Below are 14,971 nucleotides of genomic sequence, written 5' to 3'. Positions count from 1 at the left end.
TCCCGTTTCTAATAGCATTTGAAATATTTCTCTCATAGCCCCTGCTATTTCTACACTAACTTCCTTCAATGTTCTAGGGAATATCCTGTCCGGACCTGGAGACTTATCCACTTTTATATTTCTCAAAATTGTCAGTAATTCCTCTACTTTGAATCTCATAGTTTCCATAGCTACTCTACTTGTTTCCCTTACCTCACATAATTCAATATCTATCTCCTTGGTGAATACCGAAGAAAATAAATTGTTCAATATCTTCCCCATCTCTTTTGGCTCTGCAGATAGCTATCCACTCTGACTCTCTAATGGACCAATGTTACCCCTCGTTATCCTTTTGCTATTAATATATCTGTAGAAACCCTTTGGATTTACTTTCACCTTACTTGCAAAAGCAACCTCATACCTTCTTTTAGCTTTTCTAATTTCTTTCTAAAGATTCTTTTTACACTATTTATACTCCTCAAGCACCTCATTTACTCCATGCTGCCTATAATTATTGTAGATCTCCCTCTTTTTCCGAACAAGATGTCCAATTTCCCTTGAAAACCAGGGCTCTTTCCAATTTTACTATTTCCTTTCAATTATGGAGAGGGTCAGAACTGGACCTAGGGTTGAGATTTTTGATTGGAGAAAGGCTAACTTTGATGAGATGCGAGATGATTTAAAAGGAGTGAACTGGGACATTTTGTTTTATGGGAAAGATGTAGAAGAGAAATGGAGTACATTTAAAGAGGACATTTTAAGAGTACAGAATCTTTATGTCCCTGTTCGGTTGAAAGGAAACAGTAAAAATTGGAAAGAGCCCTGGTTTTCAAGGGAAATTGGACATCTTGTCCGGAAAAAGAGGGAGATCTACAATAATTATAGGCAGCATGAAGTAAATGAGGTGCTTGAGGAGTATAAGGAATGTAAAAATAATTTTAAGAAAGAAATTAGAAAAGCTAAAAGAAGATATGAGCTTGCTTTGGCAAGTATGGTGAAAGTAAATCCAAAGGGTTTCTACAGCTATATTAATAGCAAAAGGATAACGAGGGATAAAATTGGTCCATTGGAGAGACAGAGTGGACAGCTATCTGCAGAGCCAAAAGAGATGGGGGAGATATTGAACAATTTATTTTCTTCGGTATTCACCAAGGAAAGGATATTGAATTATGTGAGGTAAGGGAAACTAGTAGAGTAGCTATGGATACTATGAGGTTCAAAGTAAAAGAGGTACTGACACTTTTGAAAAATTTAAAAATGGATAAGACTCCAGGTCCTCACAGGATATTCCCTAGGACATTGAGGAAGTTAGTGTAGAAATAGCCGGGGCTATGACAGAAATATTTCAAATGTCATTAGAAACGGGAATAGTCCCCGAGGATTGGCGCACTGTGCATGTTGTTCCATTGTTTAAAAAGGGTTCTAAGAGTAAACCTAGCAATTATAGACCTGTTAGTTTGACTTCAGTGGTGGGCAAATTAATGGAAAAGATACTTAGAGATATTATATATAAGCATCGAGATAAACAGGGTCTGATTAGGAACAGTCAACATGGATTTGTGCCTGGAAGGTCATGTTTGACTAATCTTCTTGAATTTTTTGAAGAGGTTACTAGTGAAATTGACGAGGGTAAAGCAGTTGATATGGTCTATATGGACTTTAGTAAGGCCTTTGACAAGGTTCCTTATGGAAGGTTGGTTAAGAAGGTTCAACTGTTGGGTATAAATGCAGGAGTAGCAAGATGGATTCAACAGTGGCTGAATGGGAGACGCCAGAGGGTAATGGTGGATGGCTGTTTATTGGGTTGGAGGCAGGTGACTAGTGGGGTACCTCAGGGATCTGTGTTGGGTCCTTTGTTGTTTGTCATGTACATCGATGATCTGGATGAAGGTGTGGTAAATTGGATTAGTAAGTATGCAGATGATACTAAGATAGGGGGTGTTGTGGATAATGAAGAGGATTTCCAAAGTCTACAGAGTGATTTAGGCCATTTGGAAGAATGGGCTGAAAGATGGCAGATCGAGTTTAATGCTGATAAATGTGAGGTGCTACACCATGGCAGGACAAATCAAAATAGGACGTACATGGTAAATGGTAGGGAATTGAAGAATGCAGTTGAACAGAGGGATCTGGGAATAACCAAGCATAGTTCTTTGAAGGTGGAATCTCATATAAATAGGGTGGTAAAGAAAGCTTTTGGTATGCTAGCCTTTATCAATCAGAGCATTGAGTATAGAAGTTGGGATGTAATGTTAAAATTGTACAAGGCATTGGTGAGACCAAATCTGGAGTATGGTGTACAATTTTGGTCGCCCAATTATAGGAAGGATGTCAACAAAATAGAGAGAGTACAGAGGAGATTTACTAGAATGTTGCCTGCGTTTCAACAACTAAGTTACAGAGAAAGGTTGAATAAGTTAGGTCTTTATTCTCTGGAGCGCAGAAGGTTAAGGGGGACTTGATAGAGGTCTTTAAAATGATGAGAGGGATAGACAGAGTTGATGTGGATCAGCTTTTCCCTTTGAGAATAGGGAAGATTCAAACAAGAGGACATGACTTCAGAATTAAGGGACAGAAGTTTAGGGGTAACATGAGGGGGAACTTCTTTACTCAGTAAGTGGTAGAGGTGTGGAATGAGCTTCCAGTGGAAGTGGTGGAGGCAGGTTCGTTGGTATCATTTAAAAATAAATTGGATAGGCATATGGATGAGAAGGGAATGGAGGGTTATGGTATGAGTGCAGGCAGGTGGGACTAAGGGGAAAAAGTTGTTCGGCACGGACTTGTAGGGCCGAGATGGCCTGTTTCCGTGCTGTAATTGGTATATGGTTTATATGGTTATATGTGTGTATATATAAATATATATACACTGAGTAGTCGCAGGGGGATAAGGTGGTCAACAAGGCTTTTGACACTTTGGCCTTCATCAGCCAGAGTATTGAGTCTAGAAGTTGGGAGGTCATGTTGCAGTTGTACAAGACGTTGGCGAGGCTGCATTTAGAATATTGTGTTCCGCTCTGGGCACCGTGTTACAGGAAAGATGTCGCTGAGCTGGAAAGTGTGTGGAGAAGATTTACGAGGATGATTCCGGGACTCGAGGGGCTTTAGCTACAGGGAGGTTGGAGAATGCTGGCACTCTATTCCTTGGAGCGCAGAAGGATGAGGGGCGATCATATAGAGGTGAACAAAATCACCAGAGGATTAGATCGGGTAGACGAACAGAGTCTCTTGCCCAGAGTAAGGGAATCGAGGACCAGAGGACACGGGTTTAAGGTGAGAGTTGCGGGGGTGGGGAAAAATTTAATAGGAAACTGAGGGGCAACTTATCTGAGTGGGTGTATGGAACGAGCTGCCGGAGGAGGTAGTTGAGGCAGGGACTATCACAACACTTGGATAGGTACATGGGTGGGACAGGTTTGGAGGGATATGGGCCAATTGCTGGCAGTTGGGACTAGTGTAGATGGGGCATGTTGACCGGTGCGGGCAAGTTGGGCTGAAGGAAGGGTATGTCTCCGTGTGGTATCGCTCTGTGAGTGGATATATCGAGCTACAAGTTTGTCGTTGGGTGTACATGTGCTCGTGAGGGTGAGTGTGTGTGTGTGTGTGTGTGTGTGTGTGTGTGTGTGTGTGTGTGTGTGTGTGTGTGTGTGTGTGTGTGTGTGTGTGTGTGTGTGTGTGTGTGTGTGTGTGTGTGTGTGTGTGTGTGTGTGTGTGTGTGTGTGTGTGTGTGTGTGGATCCACTCACCTCTCAACATGATGTCCACATTCTCGCTCTGCTCCGAGCTGTAGGTCTTGCCGGAGATGTTGGAGTCGTAACGACAGCTGTAATTGCCGCTGTGTCCGTCAGTGATGTTGGCCAGGTGGAAAGTGGCGGTGAAATGGCGACTGGCCGGTGACTTGGTCAAGAGCGGCAAGGGCCCGTTGTCCTTGTACAGGTAGAACATTGTGGCCGTGTAGAATCCCAGCGTGCTGCATTTGATCTTCAGATCTTCACCCTTGATGAAGACTCCAGACTTCTTCCCACTGTAAATGGATGGCTTTGGTGGGTGCTCTGTAGAGAGAAGGTCAAATCAGACAAGTCTCCCCTGATAACCCTCGTCGCAGCTCGACAAACTTCATTATAGATGAGGCTCTCATGAGAGTCTCCTCCATATCCCACAACTCCGCTCTTCCTCAACATTCTCAACAAGGACAGAAGGGGAAATCATGCTTGACTAATCTTCGGGAATCTTTTGAGGATGTAACTAGGAAAATGGACAAGGGAGAGCCAGTGGATGTAGTGTACCTGGACTTTCAGAAAGCATTTGATAAGGTCCCACATAGGAAATTAGTGGGCAAAATTAGGGCACATGGTATTGGGAGTAAACAACCATTTGCAGGCATTGCTTTTTTTACCTCTAACCATATTTTCATTTTCAAACCAAATTAAGGGTATTCGCAGTGCTGTAGACATTTGTCAGTGTCATTCAAAGCTCTGATTGAGGCACACCACTTGTAGAGACTGATTGAGGCACACCACTTCCTGGTTTTATAGTCCCTCCCCCTCCCTCCAGCAGGGGCAGCAGAGAGAATGGGGATGTTGTAAAAACATTAATATCCCTGTCAATTTTCATCAACGGGAAAAATCCCGGCAGACATGCGGCGGAGCGAGGTGGCCAAAAATGACGGCCGTAGGTCGCGGCGTACCCTCGGAAACCGCAGCACAGAAAGCCAAAACCGGTCAAGAACAGAGTTTTAGTAATATAGATTAAGCGTTTGGACACGCCAGAGGCAGGAAACATGTTCCTGATGTTGGGGGAGTCCAGAACCAGGGGCCACAGTTTAAGAATAAAGGGTAAGCCATTTAGAATGGAGATGAGGAAACACTTTTTCACACAAAGAGTTGTGAGTCTGTGAAATTCTCTGCCTCAGAGGGCGGTGGAGGCCGGTTCTCTGGATGCTTTTGAGAGAGAGCTGGATAGGGCTTAAAGATAGCGGAGTCAGGGGATATGGAGAGAAGGCAGGAACGGGGTACTGATTGTGGATGATCAGTCATGATCACATTGAATGGCAGTGTTGGCTTGAAAGGCCTAATGGCCTTCTCCTGCACCTATTGTCTATTGTTTATTGTCTATTGATTTGAGTTTAGGAGTAAAGAGGTCCTTCTGCAGTTGTACAGAGCCCTAGTGAGACCACACCAGGAGTATTGTGTACAGTTTTTGTCTCCTAATTTGAGGAAGGACATTCTTGCTATTGAGGGAGTGCAGTGAAGGTTCACAAGGTTAATTCCTGGGATGGCGGGACTGACATACGATAACCCGTTCCTGCTTTCTCCCCATATACCTTGATTCCGTCAGCCCCAAGAGCTAAACCTAACTCGCTATTGAAAACATCCAGAGAAGCGGCCTTCACTGCCTTCTGTGGCAGATAATCCCACAGATTCACAACTCTCTGGGTGGAAACGTTTTTCCTCATCTCCGTTCTAAGTGGTCAACCCCTTATTCTTAAACTGTTGGTGCCTCCTGGTTCTGGACCCGCAACATGGGGAACATTTTTCCAGCATCTAGCTAGTCCAATCCCTTAATAATGTTATTTTTATAAGAATTCCCTTTCATCCTTCTAAATCCTAGTGAATGGGGTGAAAGAATGGGCTTGTTTTCACTGGAATTTAGAAGGATGAGTCTCTTGCCCAGAGTAGTGGAATCGAGGACCAGAGGACATAGGTTTAAGTTGAGGGGGGAAAGATTGAATAGGAACCTGAGGGGCAACCTTTCCACACAGGGTGTATGGAATGAGCTGCCGGAGGAGGTACTTGAGGCAGGGACTATCACAACACTTGGACAGGTACATGGATAGGACAGGTTTGGAGGGATACGGGCCAAACGCGGGCAGCAGGTGGGACTAGTGTAGATGGGGCATGTTGGTTGGTGTGGGCAAGTTGGGTCGTTGAGCATGTTTCCTCGCTGTATCTCTAAACTAAACATGCGACTGCTGGTCCTCCAACAGACCCTCCAACACCACCCCCACATTCAGCGACGCCTCCTTCCTTGAGGAGCTTAATCACTTCTATGGTCGCTTCGACAGGGACAATCTAGAGACAGCCATCAAGGCTGTGCTACCTGCCGATCACCAACCCCTCACACTCACCCCCTACGACGTGTACGTGGCACTGAGTAGGACTAATGCACGTAAGGCTGCTGGCCCTGACGGCATCCCCGGGCGCGTGCTCAGGGCCTGTGCTGCGCAGCTGACAGACGTCTGGACTGACATCTTCAACCTGTCACTTGCCCAAGCAGTTGTCCCCACTTGCCTTAAAACCACCTCCATCGTGCCAGTGCCAAAACACTCCACTGCGGCAAGCCTCAACGACTTCCGCCCAGTTGCACTTACCCCCATCATCACCAAGTGCTTCGAGAGGCTGGTCCTGGCACACCTCAAAAGCTGCCTACCCCCCACACTGGATCCCTATCAGTTTGCCTACCGCAAGAACAGGAGTACGGAGGATGCCATCTCAACGGCACTTCACTCCGCCCTCTCCCACCTCGACAACAGAGACACTTACGTAAGAATGCTGTTCATCGATTACAGCTCAGCATTCAACACCATTATACCATCAAAACTGATCACCAAACTCGGTAACCTGGGCATCGACCCCTCCCTCTGCAACTGGATACTGGACTTTCTAACCAACAGACCCCAGTCTGTGAGGTTAGACAAGCACACCTCTTCAACCCTCACCCTGAACACCGGCATTCCACAGGGCTGTGTGCTGAGCCCCCTCCTCTACTCCCTCTTCACCTATGACTGCACACCTGTACATGGTACTAACACCATAATCAAGTATGCAGATGATACAACGGTGATTGGCCTCATCAGCAACAACGATGAGCTGGCCTACAGGGAGGAGGTCTAGCACTTAGCAGCATGGTGCGCTGACAACAACCTGGCCCTTAACTCCAAGAAGACCAAGGAGCTCATTGTAGACTTCAGGAAGTCCAGAGGCGGCACGCACACCCCCATCCACATTAACGGGACGGAGGTGGAACGTGATTCTAGCTTCAGGTTCCTGGAAGTCAACATTTCTGATGACCTCCCTTGGACCCACAATACCTCTACTCTGATCAAGGAGGCTCATCAGCGTCTCTTCTTCCTGAGGAGAATGAAGAAGGTCCATCTGTCTCCTCAGATCCTGGTGTACTTCTACCGCTGCACCATCGAGAGCATCCTTACCAACTGCATGGTATGGCAACTGCTCTGTCTCCGACCGGAAGGCATTGCAGAGGGTGGTGAAAATTGCCCAACGCATCACCGGTTCCACGCTCCCCTCCATTGAGTCTGTCCAAAGCAAGCGCTGTCTGCGGAGAGCGCTCAGCATCGCCAAGGACTGCTCTCACCCCAACCATGGACTGTTTACCCTCCTCTACCATCCGGGAGGCGCTACAGGTCTCTCCGTTGCCGAACCAGCAGGTCGAGGAACAGCTTCTTCCCGGCGGCTGTCACTCTACTCAACAACGTACCTCGGTGACTGCCAATCACCACCCCCCCCCCCCGGACACTTATTATTATTTATTCAAATCGTTTGCTATGTCGCTCTTCCAGGGAGATGCTAAATGCATTTCGTTGTCTCTGTACTGTACATTGACAATGACAATTAAAATTGAATCTGAATCTGAATCTGAATCTGGTCAGCATGGATTCGATGGGCCGCAGGGCCTGTTTCAACGCTGTATCTCTAAACTAAACTAGTGTGTGAACAGGTGGGTGTGTGATTCTTTGACTGTGTGAATGTGACCGTGTGTGGAGCAGTTTAACGTTGGTCAGGGTCGCCAGGGTCATGGTGATTTTCTAAGACCTCACCAGGATTGCAAATCACTCCAGCATCCTCGACGTGGTTGCAATTGTGTTCCCCAACTGTGCGGATCTTGCACTGGCGTAAGTTGCTTTCTGACCCCACGCATTCTACATCGTCCAGCCAGATAACGCCAGGACCTTCCCCGAACTGTGAAGAACCGCGGGCAGACTGGGCAAATCCACATTGAATCTGCCGACACACCACCACTGCATCAGGCATGTCCCAGTAATCATCACAGATTGTCCCCCACGTTTCATTGTAGAACAGCTCCACTCTTCCCGAGCAGATGCTGTCTCCATCAACCAACCTCAGGAAGAAACTTTCCCCTGTGGACACAGATAAAGCAAGGTTACACATAGAAACATAGTCAATAGGTGCAGGAGGGGCCATTCGGCCCTTCCAGCCAGCGCCGCCATTCAATGTGATCATGGCTGATCGTCCCCAATCAATAACCCGTGCCTGCCTTCTCCCCATATCCCTTGATTCCACTAGTCCCCTTACACAGAGAGAGACAGAGTTGGTTCACAGTTACAGCACGGAAACAGGCCCTTCCCCACCGAGTCCATGCCGACCAGCGATCTTCCACATCTCTAGTCCCTCTCTCCCCTGGCTCTCAGTCTGAAGAAGGGTCTTGGCCCGAAACGTTACCTAATCCTTCTCTCCAGTGATGCTGCCTCACCCGCTGAGTTACTCCAGCATTTTGTGTCTATCTTCGGCTCAAATGGATACGAGATATGGCCCAAACGTGGGCAGCAGGTGGGACAAGTGTAGATGGGGCATGTTGGCCAGTGTGGGCAAATTGGGCCGAAGGGCCTGTTTCCGCGCTGTATCACTCTCTGACTGCAGTGACAGTGAATATGGTGTTCAGTTCTGGGCACTGTGTTAGAGGAAAATGTGGTCAAGCTGGGCAAAATGGTTCTGAGAAGATTTACGAGGATGTTGCCGGGACTCGAGGGGTCTGATCTTATAGAGGTTTACAAAATCTCCAGGGGTATAGATCGGGTCGACGCACAGTGTCTCTTGCCCAGATAAGGGGAATAGAGGACCCGAGGACACGGGTTTAAGGTGAGAGAGGCGGGGGTGGGAAAAATTGAATAGGAATCTGAGGGGCAACTCTTCCACACAGAAGGTGGGTGTATGGAACAAACTGCCAGAGGAGGTAGTTGAGGCTGGGACTATCACAACTCTTGGACAGTTACAGGTTTAGAGGGATATGGGCCAAACGCGGGCAGGTGGGACTAGTGTAGATGGGGCATGTTGGCCGGTGTGGGCAAGTAGAGTCAAAGGGCCTGTTTCCACACTGTATCACTCTAAGACTCTATTTCTTTGTGGAAAATGCTTCTTAAAAGAACACACATAACATCACATGCTTGCTCCAAATTTTGCATTTTAAGATAAATTCCTACGTACCTTCTGATTGCTTGCTTTTGCCGAGATTAAGTAGTACTGTGGGCAGATTAGATGAAAGATTATTATATATTGCAATAACAGAGGGATTGAGGAGAGACAATAGACAACAGGTGCAGGAGTGGACCATTCAGCCCTTCGAACTAGCACCGCCATTCAATGTGATCATGGCTGATCATCCACAATCAGTACCCCGTTCCTGCCTTCTCCCCATATTCCTTCGCTATTTTTAAGAGCACTATCTAGCTCTCTTTTGAAAGTATCCAGAGAACCGGCCTCCACCGCCCTCTGAGGCAGAGAATTCCACAGACTCACAACTCTCTGTGTGAAAAAGTGTTTCCTCGTCTCCGTTCTCAATGGCTTACCCCTTATTTTTAAACTGTGGCCCCTGGTTCTGGACTCCCCCAACATCAGGAACATGTTTCCTGCCTCTAGTGTGTCCAAGCCCTTAACAATCTTATATGTTTCCATAAGATATCCTCATCCTTCTAAACTACAAGCCCAGCTGCTCCATTCTCTCAGCATATGACAGTCCCGCCATCCCGGGAATTAACCTTGTAAACCTACGCTGCACTCCCTCAATAGCAAGAATGTCGTTCCTCAAATTGGAGACCAAAACTGCACACAATATATCAGGTGTGGTCTCACTAGGACCTTGTACAACTGCAGAAGGACCTCTTTGCTCCTATACTCAACTCCTCTAGTTATAAAGGCCAACACGCCATTCACTTTCTTCACTTCCTGCTGTACCTGCATGGCTACTTTCATAGACTGATGTACAAGGACCCCCCAGATCCCATAGTACTTCCCCTTTTCCCAATTTGACACAATTTAGATAATAATTTGACTTCCTGTTTCTGCTACCAAAGTGGATAACCTCACATTTACTCACATTAAACTGCATCTGCCAAGCAACTGCCCACTCATCCAACCTGTCGAAGTCACCCTGCATTCTCATAGCATCCTCCTCATAGTTCACACTGCCACCCAGCTTTGTGTCATCTGCAAATTTGCTAATGTTACTTTGAATCCCTTCATCCAAATCATTGCTGTATATTGTAAATAGCTGCGGTCCCAGCAGCGAGCCTTGCGGTACCCCACTAGTCACTGCCTGCCATTCTGAAAGGGACCCGTTAATCCCTACTCTTTGTTTCCAGTCTGTCAACCAGTTTTGGTTGCAGGTAGAGTTTGATGTGGGCCGGCTGGTTGTATTGTACAGTTCTAGGCCCCGTGTTCCACATTTGGTCTAAAGATTGTGGAGAACTGATGAACTTATGCTAATGACATCCCAGCAATAAGTGGGTTAACGTACGATGAACGTTTGTCGGCACTGGGCCTGTACTCGCTGGAGTTTAGAAGAATGAAGGGGGGACCTCATTGAAACGTTACCGAATAGGGAAAGGCCTGGATAGAGTGGATGTGGAGGGGATGTTTCCACTAGTGGGAGAGTCTAGGACCAGAGGTCACAGCCTCAAAATTAAAGGACTTTCCATTAGGAAGGAGATGAGGAGGAATTTCTTTAGCCAGAGGGTGGTGAATCTGTGGGATTCGTTGACACAGACAACGGTGGAGGCTACAAGTCAGTGGATATATTTAAGGCAGAGATAGATAGATTGTTGATTAGTGCGGGTGTCAGGAGTTATGGGGAGAAGGCAGGAGAATGGGGTTAGGAGGGAGAGATAGATCAGCCAGGATTGAATGGCGGAGTGGACTCGATGGGCCGAATGACCTAATTCTGCTCCCATGATTTTTGAACTTCTGAACTTTGGAAGCATAGAAATGTAGACAATAGGTGCAGGAGTTTAAAAAGGGGTCCAAGAGTAAACCTAGCAATTATAGACCTGTTAGTTTGATGTCAGTGGTGGGCAAATTAATGGAACGGATACTTAGAGATAATATCTATAAGCATCGGGATAAACAGGGTCTGATTAGGAACAGTCAACATGGATTTGTGCCTGGAAGGTCATGTTTGACTAATCTTCTTGAATTTTTTGAAGAAGATACTCGGGAAATTGATGAGGGTAAAGCAGTGGATGTTGTATATATGGACTTCAGTAAGGCCTTTGACAAGGTTCCTCATGGAAGGTTGGTTAAGAAGGTTCAATGGTTGGGTATTAATGGTGGAGTAGGAAGATGGATTCAACAGTGGCTGAATGGGAGATGCCAGAGAGTAATGGTGGATGGTTATTTGTCAGGTTGGAGGCCAGTGACGAGTGGGGTGCCACAGGGATCTGTGTTGGGTCCACTGTTGTTTGTCATGTACATCAATGATCTGGATGATGGTGTGGTAAATTGGATTAGTAAGTATGCAGATGATACTAAGATAGTTGGGGTTGTGGATAATGAAGTAGAGTTTCAAAGTCTACAGAGAGATTTATGCCGGTTGGAAGAGTGGGCTGAAAGATGGCAGATGGAGTTTAATGCTGATAAGTGTGAGGTGCTACATCTTGGCAGGACAAATCAATCTGGGAATAACTGTGCACAGTTCCCTGAAAGTGGAATCTCATGTAGATAGGGTGGTAAAGAAAGTTTTTGGTGTGCTGGCCTTTATAAATCAGAGCATTGAGTATAGAAGTTGGGATGTAATGTTAAAATTGTACAAGGCATTGGTGAGGCCAATTCTGGAGTATGGTGTACAATTTCGGTGTACAACCTAATTATAGGAAGGATGTCAACAAAATAGAAAGAGTACACAGGAGATTTACTAGAATCTTGCCTGGGTTTCAGCAACTAAGTTACAGAGAAAGGTTGAACAAGTTAGGGCTTTATTCTCTGGAGCGCAGAAGGTTAAGGGGGGACTTGATAGAGGTCTTTAAAATGATGAGAGGGATAGACAGACTTGACGTGGATAAGCTTTTCCCACTGAGTGGAGGGAAGATTCAAACAAGGGGACATGACTTGAGAATTAAGGGACAGAAGTTTAGGGGTAACATGAGGGGGAACTTCTTTACTCAGAGAGTGGTGGCTGTGTGGAATGAGCTTCCAGTGAAGGTGGTGGAGGCAGGTTCGTTTTTATCATTTAAAAATAAATTGGATAGTTATATGGACGAGAAAGGAATGGAGGGTTATGGTCTGAGCGCAGGCATATGGGACTAGGGGAGAATACGTGTTCGGCACGGACTAGAAGGGTCGAGATGCCATGTTTCCGTGCTGTAATTGTTATATGGTTATATGGTTATATGAGTAGGCCCATCGGCCGTTTGAGCCAGCACCGCCATTCAATATGATCATGGCTGATCATCCACAATCAGTATCCTGTTCCTGCCTTCTCCCCATATCCCTTGATTCCGTTAGCCCTTAAGAGCTAAATCTAACTCTCTCTTGAAAATATCCAGTGAATCGGCCTCCACTGCCTTCTGTGGCAGAGAATCCCACAGATTCACAACTCTCTGGGTGGAAAAGTTTCTCCTCATCTCAGTCCTAAATGGCCACAGATTCACAACTCTCTGGATGGTAAGGTTTCTGATCATCTCAGTCCTAAATGCTCGACCCCTTATTCTTAAACTGTGTGTGGCCCCTTGTTCTGGTCTCTCCCAACATCGGAAACATGTTTCCTGCCTCTAGCGTGTCCAATCCCTGAATAATTTTGTATGGTTCTATAAGACACCCTCTCATCCTTCTAAATTCCAGTTAATACAAGCCCAGCCGATCCATTTATAAAACCGGGAACTTACCCCAGCAAATGACAAATCTTAGGTGCATGTTGGCCTGTCTTTTTCAATACGTAAGATGCCAGAAACGGTTTTGAAACGCATTAGATTGGCACAGCTTGCGTTAGGATACAACGTTCTAAATGAGAGAGAGAGACAATGTATATTGTTAGTTACCGGCCAACATGCCCTGTCTATACCAGTCCCACCTGCTGCCCACGAGACAAGGAGAGAATGAGAGAGAGAGTGAGAGAGAGAGAGAGAGCACAACTTGCCCACACCAGCCAACATGCCCCAGTTTTTCTTCATATGAAAGTCCTGACATCCCAGGAATCAGTCTGGTGAACCTTCTCTATACTCCCTCTATGGCAAGAATGTATTTCCTCAGATTAGAAGACCAAAACTGTACATAATACTCCAGGTGTGGTCTCACCAAGACCCTGTACAACTGCTGTAGAACCTCCCTGCTCTTATACTCAAATCCTTTTGCTATGAAAGCTAACATACCATTCACTTTCTATCCTATACCAGTCCAATACCAGTTCCACCTGCTGCCCACATTTGGCCCATATCCCTCCAAACCTGTCCTATCCATGTACCTGTCCAAGAGTCTCTTAAACGTTGCGGGGGAGGGGTGAGAGAGAGGGGGAGATGGGGAGACAGAGAGCGAGAGCGAGAGAGAGAGTGTGAGAGGGAGACAAAGAGCGAGAGACAGACAGACAGACAGAGAGAGACAGACAGACAGACAGAAAATGAGAGACAGAGAGAGTAAGAGACACAGAGAGAGAGAGAGAGGAGAGAGAGCGAGAAAGAGAGACAGAGAGAGAGGGGGAGGCAGAGAAACAGAGGGAGAGCGGCAGAGAGAGAGAGAGAGAGAGAGAGAGAGAGAGAGAGAGAGAGAGATCACCGCATACTAACATTATCCTACTCACAATGGGGAAATTTTACATTTACCAACGCATTTAAGCTACAAACCTGCACGTCTTTGGAGTGTAGGAGGAAACGGAAGGTCTCGGAGAAAACCCACGCAGGTGACGGGGAGAAGGTACAAACTGCGTACAGTACACCCGTAGTCAGGATGGAACCTGGGTCTCTGGCGCTGTGAGGCAGCAACTCTACCCGCTGTGACACCATGACCAACTATGGACCTTGACACGGCGTGACCAGCAAACAAGTTGCACATGTTTGTGGACTTCAAAACCCTATCGATTTTAGCAAACAGATCAAAGTTGTTTCACAGAGAGTTGTGGACGCAGTGCAGCCCAGACCATCACGTACACACACACACACAAACCAACCTCCCTTTCATCGACCTCACAGCTAGTCATTGCCATACAGCATGGAAACGGGACCTTCGGCCCAACTTGCCCACACCGGCCAACATGGCCCATTTGGTGAAGAAAGCAAATGGCATGAAGGCCTTCATAACAAGAGGAGTTGAGTATTGGAGTTGTACAGGACCCTAGTGAGACCACACCTGGAGTATTGTGTGCAGTTTTGGCATGTTGTTCTTCATAACAAGAGGAGTTGAGTATATGAGCAAAGAGGTCCTCTTGCAGTTGTACAGGACCCTAGTGAGACCACACCTGGAGTATTGTGTGCAGTTTTGGCCTCCAAATTTGAGGAAGGACATCCTTGCTATTGGACTTCCCCAACATCTGGAACAATCTTACTGCATCTAGCCTGTCCAACCCCTTAAGAATTTTGTAAGTTTCTATAAGATACCCCCTCAATCTTCTAAAATCTAGCGAGTACAAGCCGAGTCTATCCAGTCTTTATTCATATGAAAGTCCTGACATCCCAGGAATCAGTCTGGTGAACCTTCTCTGTACTCCCTCTATGGCAACAATGTCTTTGAACATTGGGCATTGTGACATCACACGATGGAACGTTCACCAGGGGCTGGGGCTGCTTCTATAGGTGAGAAGCCAGTTTTTTTTTTTAATGGGGGGGAAGGGGGGGAAGGATTTGATTAAAAATGTGTGCATAAACACGACAAAATGTAATCAGGAGTGGATACTTAGAAAGATAAGTGAAATCTCTACCGAAATGGAAAAGATCTCAGCGATTCTGCGTCTGGTTTCGGCGTAGCAAGGAATCAAAGGAA

General features: G+C 46.4%; 1 protein-coding gene across 1 annotated transcript in view; it reads right to left on the bottom strand.

The window, feature by feature from the left end:
* The window catches only part of LOC129695139 (deleted in malignant brain tumors 1 protein-like), a 36,729-nt gene extending 21,963 nt beyond the window's left edge, over positions 1–14,766 (bottom strand). The window contains exons 1-5 of the mRNA XM_055631906.1: positions 13,840–14,766; positions 12,889–13,003; positions 9,218–9,253; positions 7,813–8,133; positions 3,722–4,027 (exon numbers count right to left, since the gene is read on the bottom strand). Of these exons, the coding sequence (XP_055487881.1) occupies positions 3,722–4,027; positions 7,813–8,133; positions 9,218–9,253; positions 12,889–12,916 (691 nt within the window). The 5' untranslated portion in view covers positions 12,917–13,003; positions 13,840–14,766. The remainder of the gene's footprint in view (positions 1–3,721; positions 4,028–7,812; positions 8,134–9,217; positions 9,254–12,888; positions 13,004–13,839) is intronic.
* Between the last annotated feature and the right edge of the window lie 205 nt (positions 14,767–14,971).

The sequence above is a fragment of the Leucoraja erinacea genome, unplaced genomic scaffold (genome assembly GCF_028641065.1).
Source record: "Leucoraja erinacea ecotype New England unplaced genomic scaffold, Leri_hhj_1 Leri_957S, whole genome shotgun sequence".
Taxonomy (NCBI): domain Eukaryota; kingdom Metazoa; phylum Chordata; class Chondrichthyes; order Rajiformes; family Rajidae; genus Leucoraja; species Leucoraja erinaceus.
This window is presented reverse-complemented; position numbering and strand designations above follow the sequence as displayed.